The sequence below is a fragment of the Malaya genurostris genome, chromosome 1 (genome assembly GCF_030247185.1).
Source record: "Malaya genurostris strain Urasoe2022 chromosome 1, Malgen_1.1, whole genome shotgun sequence".
Classification (NCBI taxonomy): domain Eukaryota; kingdom Metazoa; phylum Arthropoda; class Insecta; order Diptera; family Culicidae; genus Malaya; species Malaya genurostris.
The window spans coordinates 164,333,868-164,355,652 of record NC_080570.1 but is presented as its reverse complement, the minus strand read 5'-3'; the positions used below and the strand labels follow the sequence as shown (position 1 = coordinate 164,355,652).

Genomic DNA, 21,785 nt, shown 5'->3' with positions numbered 1-21,785 from the left:
TTCTTCCATTGAAAGATCGTTTTTGGGAGCTTTCATCGCGACTTCTAATAAGATGTGAGGTACGGATTTGGAACTCAGAACAATTGGTTTATGTGACTATCGATAAACAATGTTTTCTTGAAAGAAGTTTATTTTTAGGAAAAGAACGTACAAACAGAAATAAATATAAAATATATTTGAAAACATCGTATGTCTTACTCTGACAATACCAGAATGAAAATAATAAAATCAAAGCAAAAATTGTTAGAATTTATTCTCAAATTCGTTTGGTATTCCGTGGATATGTCTTACGATCTTATTTTTCATTGGCTTTTGTATGTACTTCAAATATATATTGAACATTATAAATATGTTATACTGCTGTATTTGTTTGTCGATGTTCAACATCAGGAGCATTCTCGAAGGCGGCAGAAGAATGTTAACTGCAAATAATAGAAATCTGAATGAACAAATACTATTTTGAAACATAATAACGATATGTTTACTTACAAATAACCTCCATTTTTTTCATATCTCAGAAAACACAAAAATAAAATTTAGGCACTCACCGTTCTCATAGTTTGCATTGATGATGATCCACATTATTTCGTTATTTCCGGAATTCGGTAAATAAGAGAAAAAGGCACACAATTTCAAATAGGTGGAATTATTCCACAACTATTTTAAACTGTTTGTTTATTTCTTCTGGGGCTTCTTGGTTACTATAGTTCATAGCAACTCAAACAGTGTTGCACGAATAGATAGTATTTGTTATTTTCAAGGGGTCGCTATATTTATGGTAACTGGCGGTAAATCGCTCACGAACACTTTTTATTCCGATTTTTCCTCGGAGTGTCTGGTCGTGTCGTCGTTTTAACCATATGTCACAGGAAATCTACCCTTCAAGATATATTCCTATCCGAGTCAGCCTCATAAATGTCCCTGACACAACTTTATTTTTCGACACATCCATGCAGCGCGAAGTGCGTGAAATCCTGGAACACCTACGCTCGATGGAAATCCCAAAAATATTTACAAGTAAGTTCAGGCATATTGACTCTGAGAAAATATTTCACACGGACGGATCACGAATTGAAGAGGCTACTCTCAAACCATTATTTTCTCTTCACAGATAGTCTGAGTGCAATTGAAGCTATTCGCTCAAACGCTGCTTGCCAAAATGAACCTTTTTTCTTGGGCAAAATAAAACAATGCCTGAACGTCATATTGAATAATAATTATCAAATCACAATAGTTTGGGTCCCGGCTCATTGCTCCATTCCAGGCAATGAAAGAGCCGAAATTTTAGCCAAATGTCGTCCTATTGAGGGTTAAATTTATGAGAGACCGATTGCTTTCAACGAATTCTATAGCGCGTCTCGCCTAAGAACACTTGCCAGCTGGCAAGCTTCTTGGGATAAAGATGATCTGGGTCGGTGGATGCACTCAATTATTCCGAAAATATCGATAAAGGCATGGTTCAGGGGACTGGATGTGAGTAGGGATTTCATTCGTGTGATGTCCAGACTCATGTCCAAGCACTACACGTTAGATGCACATCGCCTTCGAATTGGGCTCTCCGAGACTAATCATTGTGCTTGCGGCGAAGGTTACCGCGATATTGACCATGTTGTTTGGACATGCGTGGAGTATCGTGATGTCAGATCTCAACCAATAAATTCCTTGCGTACCCAAGGTAGACTATCCAATGTCCCAGTTCGTGACATTCTTGCTTGTCGTGACGTTCCTTACATGAAACTTCTTTATCATTTCATTAAGTCCATAGGAGTTCCAATTCAAATTTTATTTTATGTTAGACTGTTTTCTCTTCCATGAGTTCAACCAATAGCCAGCTATCTTACATTGAATAAAAGTGATGAACTGATACAAACAAACCTGAAATAGTTAGAGAGATCATGTACAAAATAAATGTATTTTATTTAATGTAATTTATAATAGCAACTCGCTTTAGATTAACTAATGAATACCAACATACTAATATGATATTCGGAATGTATTAGGTTTAAAGTACTATGTATTGTGGATGCCACGGCGAAGAAAAACTTATGTATATTGCCTATGAAATAAACGTATTTATGAGTAAAAAAACGTAATGAAATCATGTGCAATGAGTGAGTCACTTACAAATTGTTTATTTAATCTATTTAACTCTGCTTTTGAGAGCAGGTATAAAATCTCCAGGTGAACAAAACTCAAAATGGCGAACATATTGAGAAGCTCCCGAGGCAGGTTTTAACGGGTTACCTTCTGGCTCGAGAAAAGAAGCCCAATCTTTTGATTAGAGTAGACCGAGGTGAAAATTGACACGTTTAGCATTGCGAAAAAAATATTTACACTCCGAATATTACATACTGTTCGAGGGCTACAACCTTCAGTAGCAAACCGCTGTTGATTTGAGGTGCGTATTCCCAATTATACGGATGGAAACTGGTACGGAGTGCACCAACCTTGACAGCGAAAATCTCAAAATGGGTGAGGCGAAAATGATTAGTAACCGGTTCGGGAGTAACGGAGTAAATGTGCAAAAGAATGAAGAAAAAGTGCACTCGATTTTCTCAGATAACACTAAACCGATTTTCTTCAACTAAGATTTAAATTGAAGGCTTTGTAATCTCATAGGTTGCTATTGAATTTCATCTAGATCCGACTTCCGGTTCGGGAGTTATGGGGTAAAACGTGCAAACGATTTTCTCAGAGACCGCTCATCCAATTTTTGTAAACTCAGATTCAAATGAAAGGTCTCACGGTGCCATACAAAATTCCTGAATTTCATCCGGATGCTACTTCCGATACGTTGTAGGGTAAAGTGTGTTCAATATTGTACACCGTCACTTAAACCGGCGAAACGAAAACCGCAAAAAAAATCTAAACTGAACTCAAAACTCCACAAATCGATAGCCATCATCAGTAGGTAGCTAAACAAACCGATTCTGGCTATCCTGGCTTCCGGTTTTGGATTAACCACGGGAGAAAATAGTCATATGCTCGAAAGTGGATCTCACTCACTTTTCTCAGAGTTTGCAGAACCCATTTCTTAGGATCAAATGAAAGGTTAGCTCTTATGGTCCTACCAAAAATTACTGCATATTTTCGGATTAAACAACTTAAATTTTTAAACCGTCGTTTTAAGTACGATGGCAAAATCGTACAAAAACTTCAAAATTTTAATAAAAACAAGTAGAGTTTGTACGTCATGTGACGTCATGATCCTCGCGAACAAAGCACTGTTTCATTCTGTAGGTTATACTAGTTAATGCACAAACAATCCCTTGGATTCTTTCAAAAATCAAAGAGAAACATTTTGAAAAGAATACCCATATATGAGAAAGGCATCATTACACCACTAGATGGATTAAAACAGGTTTTTATTTCATTTCTCGTCACTTAACACTGGGATAAAGGAAATAAATCAAAAAACATGGTTTCCATAGATACGATATGAAAATCATGTTTATTTTCCGATAAAATAAAAATTATTATAAAATTTTGCGATTAAGTGGCGATGTACGAATTTAAATTGAAAGCGAAAATATATGGCTCTTTTCAACCTCGATAGTTATCACTATTTATATGAGGTACCTTGAAAACAAGTTCTTGTACATAGTTTGAGTTCATAGTGTGGTAACATTTCAGGAAAACAAAAACCAAACAATTCATGCCCAAGAGTATTTTTAACATATCTCCCAAGTCCTTGTACAAACTGCTTTTGAACCGATTAATTCGTTTATTGATCATTAAAAATTTCAGAACAAACTACGGGAATTGGGTGTTTTTTTCGAAAATGGTTCATTTTCATGAGAGGTAAAACGGCCAGAAAACATAGAAAATGCTCCTTCAGATTACACCGTGAAATAGTAGTTTCGTGAAACTCCACTACCAATCCAGCTCACAGCGAAAGACTCTACGATACGGTTTCATTAGATAGTATCGAAACTACTAAAAATGGAGTTGGATGATTCTAAAGTGACTGTGCGCGCGAAGTAACAGATGGCTATGGCTATGCTGGCTATGCTGATGGAGATTTTGTTGAACTTTTGGTGTCGATGAGTAACCTAGGGTTCATAAAACCTAGGAAGCCTCCATGGGTCGGAAACGTCATTGTCATGGTGTACTTTTGCTAGACTACCCTTGGAAGGTATAGTGGAAGCAAAATTTGTTCAGTAAATAACCATCAACAATTTGCAAACTAGAAGAGTTTACTGAACAGTTTTGAGGTATTTTTTTCTCTTCAAACTGATGGTATTCACACCCATCACTATGGTATTCCAAAACGAGAAGTCAAATCTGGACAAAATTTAATATAATCTCTTACCCTTTAACATTAGGAGATTTTTGCTTCAATCCCTCACAGTACCATCCCACTCTGAGAAACCATATGTCAGGAACAACTTGATAGTTTTACATAAAATTTACACTGTATCAATTTCTAATAAAGGATAATAACAACTTAAAACTTGAATATTAGCAAAGACATCATATTAACAAGATATTCAGCTCTCACATTTCCCGAGTTCGCATCCAATCTCGTACATAGAAGTTGGGGAGAGAAATGTCAAATTCGTGCGCGCCAAAATAGCAGTACTGCGCAACCATCCAATTGACATGAAATGTTGAATGCGATGCCGTGCGATGGTGTTGCTGAACTGAAAATTGATTTCGCTTCAAGCTGACAGAGTCTGATATTAGGCAACGCATCACTGATACATCTACAAAGTTATTGAAAGCGTACCGAGAATTAGATACATAAGCAAGATCATCGATAAGATAGTTTGTTTTGGGCCCTTCCCGGAACGAAATTCTGGGTACGGGCCTGCTGGATGGAGTTGCTTCACTGTTTTTGCCATCACGGTTAGAGTTCGACCAGCCATCTGACACCGGTATGTTAGCACCAGCCATTTGAAAGTACACCGATTACGTTGAGCCCCTAACACTGCGATGTTTTGATACTCATCGCGACTCTCAAATTGTGAAAATTACTTCAATTTGATGTTCTTAAACACTATCTGCCGTATTTTAGGTAAACCGACAAGTTTTCGTGAAAGAGTCGACCCAAAATTCTATAATTTTGGTGCACTAAACAAGGTAAACCGTAAAACAATTGCATTAGTGAATGTTCGTTTACGTTGCAATCAGCTGATTTTGAAGTTCCGATTTTTATATCATCAAGATGGCGTCGTGACAGGGGGCCGAGTTCGACTGATAGAGCTGTCTAATTTTGTCTACTGACTCATGGGTTACTATGATTGATTCAGCGTGGGTAGTTTCTTCAGTGCGGGTGAAGGTAAACCCATGGAAAATCGGTAATTTTTGTTCATTCTTCTAAATTCAAACGGTATGCACAATGATAATGATTAGCCTCTCACAAGAATCATTTTTAACATTGTGAAGCATGCATTTTTCAACACATTGAAATGGTTAATTGGAAAAAGCAACCCCGCCGTACGCGTTGGAGAGTGTTCGATGAGCTTCAGCGCAACTATTTTTTTCCCCCGAAGAATATGTTTAATATTGACAGTTTTCCGAAGTCATCTTTTGCAAAACGGCCAAAGTACTACTTAAGACAAATCCCGACAAACCTTGAATAATTTTAGCAACAAAATTTTTCCATCATTGCAATGCTATCGGTTGATGAAAATAAAAAAAACCCTCCACAAGAATTCAGTGAAATCTCGCACTGGAATGAGGCTGACCTTTTTCCTGGTCCGAACTGATAGTGCTCTGTCGTATCGAAACACGGCCAGTTAGTACCGGTTCGGTGTCGTTTCACTCCGATCGTCCATCCGAGAACTTTGGAACTACGCGGTGCATTATTTTCAGTTCTACTATCAAACTCCCAGCTCACCCGGAGGTTTACTGGGAAGAATCCGCTTCGGGCTAACGACGTCTCGGGCAAAGTCCATCCGAGTGTAATGCTTTATTATTGTTTTTGTTTTTGCTTTATTTTTGGTCCAGCACTCGATTCTCTCGAGTAAATAGATTATGATCGTAGAATTTAATTGTAAATAATTTTACTTTGTTCGTAATACGAATGCAGTGAACACACCTTCCACTGACGTCAGTTAATGTGGTTTTGCGCATAAACTGCAAACTCAACCGAATTCTAATCTATCGTTTCACGACCGACGGGGCCTAACTGTAAAAGAAAAAAAAGTTTCTCTGTGTTAAGATTGATTCTATATTTGACAATTAACTGTAAAGTGAATCTATATTTATATGACTCCGTACGGATTCGTTGTGGGCCGATCGTAATCAACTAATAATCAAGGCTTTCGAAGCGAATGATTGAAAATAAAAGTGTGAGATAAGGAAGATTTTCCGTTGTAAAAATTGTTTTGTATTGTAGACAAGCCCTAAAGATGACGTTAGAAAAGTGGAAGAAGAAATTTTCCGCTAACTATTTTATTGTCCTACAAACTTCAGTGGATTGTAATATATGATTGCAGTTTAATGTAACGTTCAGAGAAAGTCGGTTTTAAATATTATAAATAATAAATACGTCGAGTATTATTAGGAATTGGAGCAGGAATGCAAGTCGGAGATTGCTTGCGAGTAGAACAGGGGTTCGATGTTATGTTAAAGGGAGAAATCGTTTCTGTAGACGGGTTCTGACGAATAAGTTTCCGCAGACGCTTATTTTTTTTTATTGTATATTGGAAATGGCACTTGATGGATACTCTTATTTATTGGCGTATGTCATTATAGCACTCCAGATGGCAGCCAGTAAGCGGGGTCATTCCGGCAGAGGTCGCTGCAAGACCAGGTCTATCTTATCGCCCGCAGCTGCTATCAAAGGCACCGTCAGACAGCAGTCGAAGTCGTGGGTTTTGGTTCCGTTAACCTGCGAATGTGAACATCGTAGTCCATTAATAGATTTCTATTTCCCTCAATGGCTCTAATTATGTCAATATGCCTACCTGTACAATTCTGTCGAATGGCCGCAGCATTCCGACCAGATCGGCAGGTCCCCCCGATCGGATTCGGTTGATGTAGACTCCTCGTTCGTACAACCCGTCCGACACCGAGAAACCGTAGTCGTCGTACACACGATCCTTGAACAACGTTACGTGCAACGTCCGACAGTTTCCGGAGCTGGAGTTTGAGTTGGTGGACAAAGCATCCGTTATCGACGGACTTCTTGGCCTTCGCTGAACTTTTGCATACAATGCCTGCGTCTGAGCTTCTCCGTTATGGCCCGGTCGTGACTCGCATGCTCCAACCAAACATTCCGTACGAGATATTTGCAGGTCCACCACGTTCTCGAATTTATGCAGTAATTTTGTGGCCGTCGTCAGCGGAACTCCGCAAACACTTTCCCCATTGATTGCCAGCAAACAGTCGCCTACCTTCAACTGACCGTTGTTGTGAGCAATCCCGCCCTCAGTCAGAGCACTGATTTTAATCGGTTTTTGCAGATCATCGCTTCCAGCCAGTGTAATTCCGAGTGGTCCTCCTTTTGGCTCCAATCGCACGTTGAAAATCAACTGCTGTATCTGTTGATCTCCTGAACTGTTCCCACCACCGGCAGTTCCCGTACCACCAGCACCAGCAACAGCAACGTTTGCCAAACCCACGTAATTGTTACTGTTGATGTTCATCGATGCCATCTTGTAGTGGACAATGTCATCGTAGCGATCCTCGCCGCATAACTCCCCGTCGCCATTAACCATTTGGCTGGAAGGATGTGGAAGGTGTTCTGCGCTGGCCGAATTTGACTGTTTCTGTTGCTGTGACGGCTGGTGAACTGCTTTCAGTGTTCCCGTACTTTGGGTCATTAGATTTCCCGATCCGGGCAGGATGTCGTACGGTGTCGGTTGATTCCACATTGGCCTTCGTAACTGTTGCTGTTGTTGCTGCTGCTGCAGTAGCTGCTGTTGGTGTTGAAGATGATCTTCTATCTGAAAGTAGTCCACGTTGTTGTTCGATTGTAGCGTCGGTGATTCGTTGTACCTAAAAAAGTGTCAATTGTAAGTGATCTAACTTCCTATTTTTAGAGCATCATCAATCCAAACATACCGATTTCCGTAAATATAGGCGTTATCCTCCGTGCTACCGTAGATCATGTTAGTTTTCTGCTGGGCATCAAACAAAAAGTCTGGCAATGAGTTCCGTTTCACCGTCAACGTGATGTAGTCGTTCTTACTCTCCTTAAGCAACAGATCAAGATTATAGTGCTGTACTGGGTGATTGTCCACTGCCAACAGCACATCGCCGGCTCTTAGCGAACCGGTACGATGGGCGGCACTGCCCGGTTTAACCTCCGATATAACAAACGATCCGTGATTGTTTCCACTCACTGTAATTCCCAAGCCACACTTGTTCTGTCTTATCAGTTTTATATTGAAAACTCCACTGGACGGTATCACACTGTCCGCCATGTCGAATTCCAGTTCCAACTCAACCCAGTTCGTAGTCTGCGGTTGATTATGGTAATGATTGGCTGCCGTTTTCGGACCGAAATCACCCAACAACTGCCGAATCGTGCCGGCGTCCAGGTTACACATCTTATTAACGGCCAAGATGCGATCACCTTTCTGTAGACTTCCGGAACGTTCGGCTACGGAGTCCGGTAGAATCTGTGCGATAATATATCCCCTTCCGCAGGGGGTTTTGGGACCGAGACAAATTCCGGATCCTTGGGAGCAATCCAACACCAGCTGAATGGTTTCCGCTTTGCATAGGCCCATATTCGGATGCAGTGTTCCGTTCTCCGCCGGTTGTGGGAGCGAACTTTTCCGAACTAGACGACGATTCTTATTGGCCGCCAAATTTTTGCGGGAATCCACCGTGTTGAAACCATACTTTGGACTGGAACAGGAGATGCCTGAAAAGAAATGCAAGCAGAGCCGGGAAAATAGAATTAGAAAATGTCTTCGAGCTGAGACTTTGGATGCAGCTGTCTGGCGGTTAAATTACGTTCCAGACGGAACCCTTTCATCTAGAATGCATTGAAGATGATTTTTCGAGAACCACTTCCATCGTTCGGTGCGCAGTGCGTCAAGAACCGTGATCCCCTTAATGAGAAACATCACGACACTTTCGACTCAAAACCTTACGAAACCGTATCACACACACACACAGAAAAAAAATGGAAGCTAATAATAGACCATGCGACGTCGTTCATTACGCGCGACTGGGGTGTGAAAAATGCTCGTCTTCCAACTGGGCACGGTAAATTATTGGTTCTTTCGCGACGAGAATCTGAGCTTTGCAAGATAGTTTCATGGTAATTTTTCAACTGGAACGCGACAGACAACTAACTACTTTTCCACTTTTTTTATTCCACTTGTAATCGCCGCCTACTGATGGTGCAACTCTGTTACCATCCCAACTGTCAATTTCAAACATCAATAAATTGAAATTCGTTGAAAGTTTCGATTTCACCGTTGCTTAGTGCGAGCGTAACTCACTTTTCCAGGAAGTAAACAAATCAAAACGGGAAATAAATTGTCATCGAATCCAGGAAAACCGCAAAAAAAAACAACCATATTAATCACGATCATGCGAAAGTGTACCAGTTCCGAATGGCGAAGAAGAAAAACTACGAAAGATAGCTCATCCTATGTTTGTTATGATGCGACGCTCTAATTCTTATGGCTGTGGACCGGAACCGATGCCATTACCAATGAAAAGATAAATGTTTTCAAACTTTTTCGTGGCTTTGGCTACGAAATTATTAGGGTGGATCCTCCATTTAAAATTCACTAGGATTTATTACGGTTTCATTTCCTGTTTTGTTTGATTGTCTTATGTTTGTGCATTGTTCTTAGATCTTAGGATTCGTTGGTGAGACAATCACAAGTTGATCACAAGTTCTTATATCATGCCTTCCCGAGGGTCACTCTGTTAATATATCGGCGTCGACTAGGGCTGGACCATCACCTTCTGTGCTAGTCGCAGAATTAGAGGGTGCAAATTAGTTTCACACCAAAGTGCTAACAAATTTTCTGAGGTGGACACAGACATTTTCACCGAAGTGTACACACCGGTGTGTACTCTGGTGTATGGTTCATATAAGAAAAGCGTGGGGCATGCATTGTCAATTATCAATTTATCGTTGAAATTTAGTTTTTCCTTACTGCAACATGCTTTTCATAGCAAGGCTGGCCTTCTATTATCTATACATTAATAAAAATCACAGAAGTGTTTGCTCAGCAGTGCACGCGCCAGTGCAGACTTGGGTGTATTTAGGTGAGAGCACGTGATAGCGATTCATGCGAGGAGAATGGAGTTCGCTCGTACAAGCTTATTTAAACATAAGCGCGCACTCAAAGGTGTGTCTATTTGACACTGAGGAGAAGTACGCTTTCTTTTTTTGTGCGGTGTTCGCCGATTGCTTCCTCAGTGTATGCATGAAACTTACACGCTGGTGTATCACATTAGTGAAATGATATCACTGAATGTCTGTGAGAGTTCTTGTTCATCCAAAATGTAACCAATGACATTAGAGAATTTTTGTTTGTGGCCCATACTCGTGGTATCACATTTAATGAATGGGATCAACATGATGAATTTCGAGGAAATGCTTGTTCATCATAAAACTATTTTTAGTACAGGCCTTAAGGTCTAACGCAGCGTAACCAAGTGAACTAACAAGATCCTTGTACACGGTCTATGCTCGTGATACCACATGCAAATCATTGACTCATTGTGAATGTTCTAGGTCATCCAAAAACTACCTGGAGTTAAGGTCTTAAGGTCAATCAGCATAAGAAAGTGCATTAATGAACTTATTGTTCACGGTCTACAATTAATAGGTTTATTGTAGATGTTCTGGGACACCCAAAAACTTACTGTAGCTCAAGGCTGAAAATTTTCCAGCTTAAAAAACTCGAGTATGATACCAGGCTTATTGTAAATTATCTACGACAACCCAAAACTATCTAGAAGACCTTGGATGACTGAAAATATTCCTGTAACAGATCAGAATAAACAAGCAAATAGGTAGCTTCATAGCTATGAGCAGCATTGAAAAATTAAACATAAGCTACGGATTGTTCGTGTAGATATCGAGACCTGTTTTTACTGAAGTTCTTGGACGACTTGGAACGTTCTTGAAACAGATCAGAACAAACAAGTAAGCAGTATGTAGCTCTGAAAATAAAAAACAGCGAACAAAAATAAACATTAGCTGTTGTAGTTTCAAGTACTTCTTGGAATATCTCTTACGGATTTCCATAGTCTCAGAATATTCATGGATAAAGAGTAAATGCTAGAGAGTAGAGAGTGGATTATAGAGAGTAAATAGTAAAGAGTTGAGAGCAGAGACTAGATAGTACAGAGTAGAGAGCAGAGACTGGAGAGTAGAGAGTAGAGAGTAGAAATTAGAAGGTAGAGAGCAGAGATTTGAGAGTAGAGAGTCCTGAGTAAGAATAGAGTGTAGAGAGTGGATAGTAGAGAGTAGATAATCAATAGTAAAGAGTAGAGAATTAAGAGTAGAGAGTAAAGAGTCATGAGTAAGAGAAGAGAATAGAGAGTAGACAGTGCAAAGTACTTAAACAGTAGATAGTAGGGACTAGAGAATACAGAGTAGAGAGTAGAGAGCAGAAACTTGAGAGTGGAGAGTGGAAAGTGGAGAGTAAAGAGCAGAGATTTAAGAGTTGAATGTGGACTACTATTCACTCTCTACTCTCTCTTCTTACATTCGACTCCACAGTGGAGAAGACTCCACTCTCAACTCTATATTTTCTTTTATTACTCATGACTCATCTCATGAGTAATAAAAGAGAATATAGAGTTGAGAGTGGAGTCTTCTCCACTGTGGAGTCGATGGTAAGAAGAGAGAGTAGAGAGTGAATAGTAAAGAGTAGATAGTCGAGAGCAAAGAGTTGAGAGTAGAGAGTAGAGAGTCATGAGTAAGAAAAGAGAATAGAGTGTAGAGACTAGAGAATACAGAATAGTGAGCAGGAGGTTGAGAGTGGAGAGTAGAGAGCAGAGATTTGAGAGTAGATAGTCGTGAGTAAGAATAGAGAGTAGAGAGTGGATTGTAGAGAGTAGATAGTCGAGAGTCATGAGTAAAAAAAGAGAATAGAGAATCGTGAGTAAGAAAAAAAAGGATAGTAGAGAGTGGATAGTAAAAAGTAGGCAGTCGTGAGTAAGAATTGAGAGTAGATAGTGGACAGTAGAGAGTAGGGAGTGAAGAGTAAAAAGTAGGGAGTTGAGAGTAAAAAGTGGTGAGTAGAAATTAGAGGATAGAGAGTAGATAGTGGATAGTAGAGATTAGATGATAGAGAGTAGAGAGTAGAAAATAGATAATTGAAACAAGAGAATACAGAGCCAAGAGTTAAGAGTTGAGAGTAGGGAGTAGAGAGTAAGAAAAAGAAATTAGAGAGTAAAAAGTCGCAAGTAGAAAGTAGATAATAAATAATAGAGAATGAAGAATGGAACTAGAAGAAAAGTGAATTGAGAATAGAAAAAATATAGAAAGCAGAATGAAAAAAGGAGAGAGAAAAAATTATAAAACAATTACAAAAATTAAAAATGTAATTGAATTCATCCATTTTCAACAACTACATATTGATTTGAATCTCCCAACAATCAAATTCGTCATAATATTTTGTTTTTTCTCTTCTTTCGCATACAGAAAGTTTATGCAATCACTGTGAAAATCGACTTTCAAGCCCAAGATCCAAATGTTTGCGTCCTGTTGTTTACACTCTTCTCTAACCACTTGTGCAGTTGTTTATTCGTTTTCATTAGTTTGTTTCGAAATGCGTGGACTTTCAGCAGAACAACGTCGAAAAATTGTGTACAAATGGTGCACAGAACGCGAACTGTCACTGAGAAAGATAGCAAAAATGGAAAGAGTAAGTGAAAAAGCTGTGCGAAAGGCAATCAGGAAGTTCAGTGAGGATAAACCGAAAACGGGTCGAAAAAAAGGTCCTGCTAACCATCAGTTGGATAAACGTATACTGAAGGCGTTCGAGCAAAAGAAGGAGGTTTTAGTTCAGGATGTGGCCAAAAATGTGGGCACTTCGAAGTCAAATGTTCTTCGTTTGAATCTTCTAACCTATAAGAAGCAGAAACAACCAAAACGTAGTCCGAAACAAGAAGCATCGATCAGGCCGAGGGTTCGAAACCTACGTGAAACTCGATTACAAATCCTTGCCGGGACCACAATATTATACGGTGCGAGAAGAGCAAGTGTTAAACCAGTCCGAGACATCGATTGAAGTCGAAAAATTTAGTAAGAAAGCTATGGTCTGGCAAGCAATTTGTAGCTGCGGTAAGATTTCGAAACCCTTCATCACCACTGGCTTCAATGAACAGCGAAATATACATCAAGGACAGTTTACAAAAAACGACTTCTACCCATGATTCGAAGCCACAAGGATCCTGTTGTCTTCTGGCTAGATCTTGCTTCTTGCCACTACTCGAAATCAACGGTAGAATGGTATACTACCAAAAATGGCACTTTCGTCCCAAAAGACATGAATCCCCCAAATTGCTCACAACTTCGACCAATTGAGGAATTTTGGGCATTAACGAAGGCACATCTTAGGACATGTCTCGGCATTCGAAACCATTCAACAGTTCTAAAAAGATTGGAAAAAAAGTGTCAAAACTTGTCGACAAGAAGTCTGTATGGAATTTAATGAAGAACGTTCGCAAGAAGGTGTGCCAGCTAGTCTACAATGGCTAAGTAGCAAATGTTGAGAATAATATTCTGTTGTTGTAGTCTAATATTATCAGTATATCGAATAAAATTTGAATATCTAACACTTGTGAATTATTTACAGCGAAATCAAAGTGCGTCCATACTTTCTGGGACCTCAGCCGATTTTCTCGAACTAAAATTCAAAATAAAGATTTCATATAATGGTTTTAATTTTCATCAAGATCAGACTTCCGGTTCCAGGATTAATTTAAGGAACACGTTTGTTCAGTCGTTGCCTTTTTAAAAGTGAGCATTATCATGAAACTGATCGCCAAATTCCTATACTTTACAGATCCTACTAGGTAAAGACCCTTTCGGCTCAACAGACCCTCGGTTTCCGATTTCGGCAGTACTGGCAGATAGTAGATAAAAGATCCCGGAATAGAATCTTACAGAAATTTTGTAAGAGATGTCACAAACTTATTTTAAAACGGAAACCTGCTATTGGATTCTAAATTTGAACAGCATCTAAACAAAGAAAACAAATTGAAACGGGAATTGGATCCGTAGCTAGCTCCTATCCGGGGAAATTGTTTTGCAAATTAAACTACCCTGCATTTGAAACAACACGAAGAGACAGCCTAATTGAATAGTAGAGCTTCGCTTTACCCGTCTGCCACGACATTCAATTATAGTCCTATCTCTATGGAAACACAGTCAACAGAGAACTAACACACACCGCGTCACAAATATATCTTCGCTATTCTGCTTTGTTTTTGTCTCTTTGGTGCCTACGGAGTACATCATCTATTTGCAAAATTTTATCCAATTCCGATTTCCGGTTTCAGAGCTACAGGGTTTCGATGGATTTTGACAATTTCAATTCACAATTCCGCAAGGTATATAATTAATACGTTGTGTACATTTGCTTGACGGAATAAAAATCCTATAAAGATGTCGACACACTCAGGCATTTTTCGATCTTGTCGAGCTTAGTCGAATTTTAGTTTCCGGAGCACCGATAAGTTGTCGAGTTTTTCTGACTTTCCACCGACAAATATTAATATCGACCTAATTTTTCCGTCACTATGATCAAGTCTATGGCGAAATAAGCACCATCTCAGCGAATGATCAACAAAACCGATCAACGCCGTCGGTTCGATTGCTCAAGATGTCAATAATGCACCAGAAGTCACCCAGATAAACTCCAGTCGTATCTACCTGTCGGACCGTATCAACTAAATAAACATAACTAATCACTCACAGATCAAAAAGTCTTCGCCATAAAAAATGAACAAGCCTAGCCTTAAAAAAACCGAAATGGGGTGACACATTTCAGAGTTAATTAATGTGGACGCGTGCTGGAAAAATCCCATCCAATCTTCGGTACCGAATGTGAAACAAATCGACGATCGTGTGCCATCCCTCGGGGACAGAAAAGCGGTATGAGCGGGCGTCGAGCGAGAAAAATACGACAAAATAAATGATGAAATGTGTCACGAATCAGACGATATTGAGCCGACTGAGTTTTCCATCTTGACAGAACCGGCGAAATGTGCCATATGACGAATTATTTTAAACAGTTTCATACTAACAGGGTGCAACTGTTAGCTACAAAAAAAAAAACACAAATACAACCGCAATATTACACCAACTATAATTCTAATGACTTTTTGCTAAAAGAAAAATAACGGCAAACAATTTCTGTGCGCGGAGTGAAAATAATCTCAGCAGGCTCGGAAAACAGGAAGTTGTCGGAGTGGAAGCGAAACGAAATAATAATAAAACGAGCAAAAACAAGAGACAACCCACAGCGCTCGGATGAGACGATGATTTAAGTGGCGACGCGGATCGTCGCGTAACGATGAATCACTGCGATCGCGCAGACTCTCTTCGGCTTCAGGATTGTTTAGTCTATCGCGTTGTTCACCAAAAGAGGTATCTTTTGAGGTTGATTTTAATCTGACAGTAATAATGATAAACACTAACCTCTCCTTCTGACTAGTGTGTGAGCCGGAAGAATTTGCAGCTGAGTGTACCCTTTGGTACAGTTTGCATCCATCAGGGATGTGACTTCCTCCGGCGAGTAGGCACTGTTTTCCACGATCGTTTCATCCACGGATAGAATTTGATCGCCTACCGACAAAGCACCACAACTGCACCAAAAAAAAACAAAGGTGAAATCATTCGATGATAACAAAAGTAATATGAATGAATCTTCCTACCGATCCGCGATACTGGCCGGTAGAATGCTGGCAATGTAGATTCCGGCCGGTTGCACTTCATCTAACTTGTGATAGATCTCTCCCTGATTCACCGCACTGGAATAATTGCTCAAAATCAATCCAAGCTTTTCATTCATCGGTCGTTCGATTTCCAACAGCAGCGGTCCCATGCTAAATTCCACACTCTGCATTACCGACACATCATACTCGATGGTCAAATTCGTGTAACCGGACATGTGTCCATTCTTGAGAATGTGCTGTGCCTCCGAGAGGGTTTTGTTGACAAGCGAAACCTGAAACGGTACGGTCGAATTAAGGATGTAAATAATTTCTATTAGAATAACCTACATTATCGACTCGCAGCACTCGATCACCCGGTTTTATTTGTCCCGTCTTGAACACCGGGCCGAGCATTCGCACGTTCGTCACGACCAGCGGATATTCGCCACCACCGCGTAACGTCAGTCCCAGGCAGCCATTTTCCCGTTCCACGGTTATCTGTGCCAGCTTCGTAGTCACGCACAGGCTGTTCTGTGAAACTGCAAAAAAAAAATATACAAAAACAAGGATCAAATAAACGGTTTAATCAATAAAGATAACTCGTCCCGCAATGCGACCCGAATCTCATATTACACTGAGGGCTTTTTTATACGAGGTTTTTTATGCGATTTCATTTTACGTGGCTTATTTAACGGGGATGTCCTAAGTAACGCGGTTTTTTCACGCAGATTTTCGATGTTACGCGATTTTTTATGCGAATTTTCAAAGTTATGAAGTTTACAAAACAAGTAAACTTCATAACTTTGAAAATTCGCATACAGAAAAAAAGGCATGAAACGTCAAGATCTGATGTTATCCTGAAATTTGGTATAAGTCAACTTTCCAAATCGACCCTATTATCGATTTTTTTCATATACTATACAAGATTACAGTAAATCTCGACGTTTTCATGAATTTTTAAGACTTTTGGCTTAAAAAAAAATTTTCGACTTCGGAAATTTCAATTTTTTTTCAAAGTCGATATTGGTCAAACTTTTTTTTTGAGATTCTACTAGATTTCAGACAATTCTAAGACATTTGACATCGAAAAAAAATTTCGATTTCGGAAATCTCAAAACTTTTCTTAAAGTCGATTTTTTCCAAACAAATTTTTGTCGACATCACACCAGATCTCGATGTTTCATGAATTTATGAAGACATTTGGTTACAAAAAAAAAATTCCTATATTTTTGTGTTTTTTACGCGGATTTAAGAAGTAACGCGCATAATTCTTTAGGGAATATGTTATTTATAGAACCAAAATTCTGCAGCAGGATTCAGGAACTGAAACTGAACTCAAGAACTAAACTCGAAATATGAAACAAACTCAGAATTCAGTCGCAATATTTAGATTCGGAATCACGAAATCTGTTCATGAATTTAGTTCTAGAATTATGACACTGAACTCATTTTCAGAATCCAGGTTCCAAATCCAGTTCTAGAACTTAAATCTGAACAAAAAATTCCGAATCTGAATAAAGGAACTTAGTTCAGTTCCGAAATCTAGTTCCAGCATCCAAATTCTGAAAATAAATCCTGAAACTGAATTTAGAAACTAAATTTTGAAACTGGCTTCACCAATTAAATTCTGGCTAAGAAGTCAGTTCCAAAATCCAGGTTCGGAGTTCAGATCTATAATTTTTTATTTTATTTTAATCCAGATCTTGAAATCGTATCATGAATTCGGTTTCAGAATTATGAAGTTGAAATCCTTAATCAAAATTTTGGATTAGAATTCCGAGCATAAAAAAGGAACTAAACTCAGTTCCTGAATCGTGTCAAGAAACTAGCTTAAAAATCCAGGATTAGGAATCTTTTCTAGAATAATGGCTGAACGAGTAATCTGGAACTAAATTCTAAACCTGAAATAAATGATAAAAATATACGATATAAACGATATATAAACTTGAAATTAAGCTTAGAATTCAGGTTCTGAATTGGATTTTAAAATTTAGTTTTAGATTTCAGTTATAGAATCCAGTCGAAAATTCACTGCAATTACTGATAATCTGTTTTTGCGTCATCCGAAAAGCAAATGAGAGCGAGCGTTTGAGGCTTTATACCTCGCAGAAGAACGGTTTATACTCATCCAGTAGAACATTGGGACTGATATGTGCCAGACTATCTAAAAACCGTCGTCGCGGGTACGAGAAAGACAAGCAAACGTGATGAGTTTTCTCATTGCTTCCAAACATTTGAGAAAATTTGATTTTTGATAAGTTTGAGAGGTAAGAATTTTTACCCCCTGATTTATGCTAGGTGCACATAACCAATTTCATTTGATTTTACGTTTCGTCTTAGACTCATCAGTGCCTAGCGGTTTATGTTGACCCGTCAGGTCGGAGGTAGCAGTTCAACATAAACTGCCACGCACTGATGAGTCTAAGACGAAACGTAAAATCAAGTTGATTTTGAGTTATTTATGGTTAGCTTCGACTGTTGAAAATTCAAATTTAAATTGCTGATCATATTTCTGAAGACATGGAGAAAAAATTAGGTAGTTGCGATTAGTACAGCTCGAGATATTCAAGATTAAGTTCTACCCATTCTTTCACAGGGCGAATTTTGAATAGCACCCCCCCCCCCCCATAGTAAAGTAAGACGTATTCACGTCAAAAATTATTTTGTTATAAAAATTCTTCTCTATAAATATGACGGTTTTCGCGTCAACTAGAACTTATGTTGGCTGCACCCTCTCTGATTTGAGCATGAGCCACTTTGTATACGTTATTTTTCCAAATTAATCCAGATTGTCTTCTGAAAAGGGCTAAACATTTTGAACCAATTTTTATTATATATAAAGTTATTATGAATAACAATAGTTATTTCTACAAAAAAAATGTTATGCTAGTGACTTTCACAAAATCAGTCAAAATTTTCACTAAAAAAATCGATTTAAAAAAATTTATAATCGATTTAAAAAAACAAAACCTTTTTAATTTGGTAAAATTTTGTCCAAAGATAGATGATTGAGTTTCCTACCAACCGACCCAACATGGATATATTCATGGAAAACAAGTTTTTCAGACAAGAACTATTCCTTGTCCAAATTGATTTTTTATCCAGGGTCTTCCTATTTCAAACAAAACTAAACTGAAAGTCATTATCATTCAACATTTCAATGAATCTCGATTTTTATTGTAATTTGACTTCAACTTTTTAAGATTGATTTTTTCAGTGTAAATTGAATTAATAGTTTTTTCAGTATTTTCATTCGAAAATTTTACTTATTTTGAGAATATCACCAGTACAACAATATTTTGTAGGAATTGTCAATTTACTACTTTAATTAATTGACAAAAAATTGGTAAAAATATCTAGTCCTTTTCTAAAGATAGTCTAGATCACTTTTGGAAAAATAAATTGAGCAAAGTAGCTTCTTATGATAAAGTCTATATGCTGCCAGCTCCGAATACGATTTTGCGCGAATTTCGTCTATTTGTATTTTACACTGAAAAAAAATTGGCTTTAAAAAAAAAAACTTACATTCAAATGAAAGGCCCTATGGTCTCATACAAAGTTCCAGAATTCTATTTGGATCCGACTTCCGCTTCCGGAATTACAGGGTGATATGCATAAAAAATGTGAAAATAATGCAATAATAATGTGAAAATAATGTCACTCACTTTTCTCGTAGATGGCTAAACCGATTTTCACAAACTTAGATTAAAATGAAAGGTCTCACGGTCCCATACAAAGTTCCTAAATTTCATTTGGAGCCGACTTCCGGTTCCGGAGCTACAGGGTGATATGCACCAAAAATGTGAAAATAATGTCAACCTTTTTACTCGGAGATGGCTGAGCCGATTTTCACAAACTTAAATTCAGATGAAAGGCCCTACGGTCTCATACAAAGTTCCAGAATTCTATTTGGATCCGACTTCCGGTTCCGGAATTAGAGGGTGATATGCATAAAAAATGTGAAAATAATGTCACTCACTTTTCTCGGAGATGGCTGAACCGATTTTCACTTAGATTCAAATGAAAGGTCTTGTGGTAATGTCCATACAAAATTCCTGAATAATATTTGGATCCGACTTCCGGTTCCGGAATTATGTGCAAAAAATTGTAAAAATAGGTGCACTAACTTTTCTCAGAGATGGCTGAACCGATTTTCACAAACTTAGGTTCAAATGAAAGGTCCTCTGGTCCCATACGTAATTCCTGAATTCCATGCGAAACCGACTTCCGGATCCGGAAATATAGGGTAAATTGGGTTAAAAAATTCATACCATCACTGAAAAGGGCAAAAAAACTTTTAAAAAATTCCTAATTCGACCACAAATCTTCTCCAATTGATAGTTTTTATCAGTGTTATATATGATAGTATGATTGATATGAGAAAGGCATCATTACACCGCTAGGTGGATTAAAATAGGTTTTTTTATGAAGTGATTTGGCATTTTCCGTCAACTATTTGAATAAAAATGGTTAAAAAAGCTTAACCCTTTTTAAAAGACAGTCTAAATCAATTTTGAAAAAAACCCTTCTTAATCCACTTAGTGGTGTGATAAAGCCTTTCTCTTTATTCATAACAGTCTAATGAAAAATCTAACAGTCTAATCTAAATCTAAAACTAATGAAAATACTGCAAGATTGCTAGCTTCGATAATGTCATGATTCAAATTATTTATTGCTATGTCGACGTTCGAAGAATTTTCTAAAATAATGAATTTCATGATCGACATGATTTTCAATGTGAAATCTATATTCAAGCCAGTTAGTTAGTTGAATATAGAACTAATTGGATGAAATTGGAAATTCTGAATGTTACTGGAAGATGATCTGAGTCAAAGCCAGTTGTAGAGGGGTTTCTCACGGAAGAGAAATAAGTCGGAGTATTGCGAGATAGAACTGAAAAACCACCAACAGAGAGTTGATTGTGAAGAATTTTTCCATTCCGGTTATTTTGCCCAGAACTCCTCTAAAGATGCTTTCTACTTAGGTCCCTTATTACGATAAATTTAGATTAATTTCTTGTGAGTTTTTGCAAATCGCCTTTAAAGCAATTTATTTGTTCACCAACACATTGGAATGGCAAATATATCCCAGCGATAAAATTGATTCCATAAATGGTTTCAATTCCGATTCCCATGCTATCGAAAACTTTAATGTTGAAGGTAAAATTCGAAGTTTTATTCGCCGTTGGACAAAAATGGCAGCTCCACCAACAATTCCAGTAAACCTGTCAAATCGATGAACCACATAATCTGGATTCGTTTTTAGTTTGACATTTAGTTTAAGAAATGTTTCTGTCACAAAAGCAATATGAATTTTGTAAACTTTGTGAAAATTATAGAATTCATCTTCACTCGTTTTTAAAGCACGAGCATTCCAATTTAAAATTTTCATATAACTATTTGACATCATTGATCATTTTTTAAATTCATGATAACATTATCGGCAAATTGCCACCACACTTTATTCGCATGGTCATTTGAAAAACGCTGATCTTATAGGTGGATCATTTTATTCTCCGTCATTTTGGGCTCACTTTTGACACCAATTGATTCAGATTGATTCAAGTAGTTCACAAACGCATACTTCAGTGTTTATGTCACATAGTCGGCATAATTTTTCCAATGAAATTTGAAATCCTTTTTCCAATTGAAATTATCAAGTAGTTATATACATATTTCCAAGCATAAAAAATTGACCAACATGTTTTGAAACCTCCTCTGAAAATTTTTTTTCTGTGTACGTGCCAGCCTCAGTATACTGTGACTAGCTTTGGTAGCAAGTCATTCAGCTGAATACCGTTTTATCACCGAAAACCAACTCACCAAATGCCATTTCTCCGGTTGAACCAATTTGTCGAAGGTCCGTCAGCTGAATGTTGCCTACATTCTTACGTCAGCTGAATGAAGCATTCATAGAAGATTGAAAGCATGATGGTCGTTGACCGTAATATCCAACTCATTTTTTTT

General features: G+C 38.1%; 1 protein-coding gene across 6 annotated transcripts in view; it reads right to left on the bottom strand.

The window, feature by feature from the left end:
- Positions 1 to 6,321: 6,321 nt before the first annotated feature.
- LOC131426648 (glutamate receptor-interacting protein 1) overlaps positions 6,322 to 21,785 on the bottom strand; it is a 55,542-nt gene continuing 40,078 nt past the window's right edge. For all 6 annotated transcript variants that reach the window (XM_058589517.1, XM_058589518.1, XM_058589515.1 and 3 more), the window contains exons 5-10: positions 16,168 to 16,358; positions 15,820 to 16,112; positions 15,584 to 15,750; positions 8,014 to 8,821; positions 6,915 to 7,947; positions 6,322 to 6,838 (exon numbers count right to left, since the gene is read on the bottom strand). In XM_058589517.1, the coding sequence (XP_058445500.1) occupies positions 6,731 to 6,838; positions 6,915 to 7,947; positions 8,014 to 8,821; positions 15,584 to 15,750; positions 15,820 to 16,112; positions 16,168 to 16,358 (2,600 nt within the window). In that variant the 3' untranslated portion in view covers positions 6,322 to 6,730. The remainder of the gene's footprint in view (positions 6,839 to 6,914; positions 7,948 to 8,013; positions 8,822 to 15,583; positions 15,751 to 15,819; positions 16,113 to 16,167; positions 16,359 to 21,785) is intronic.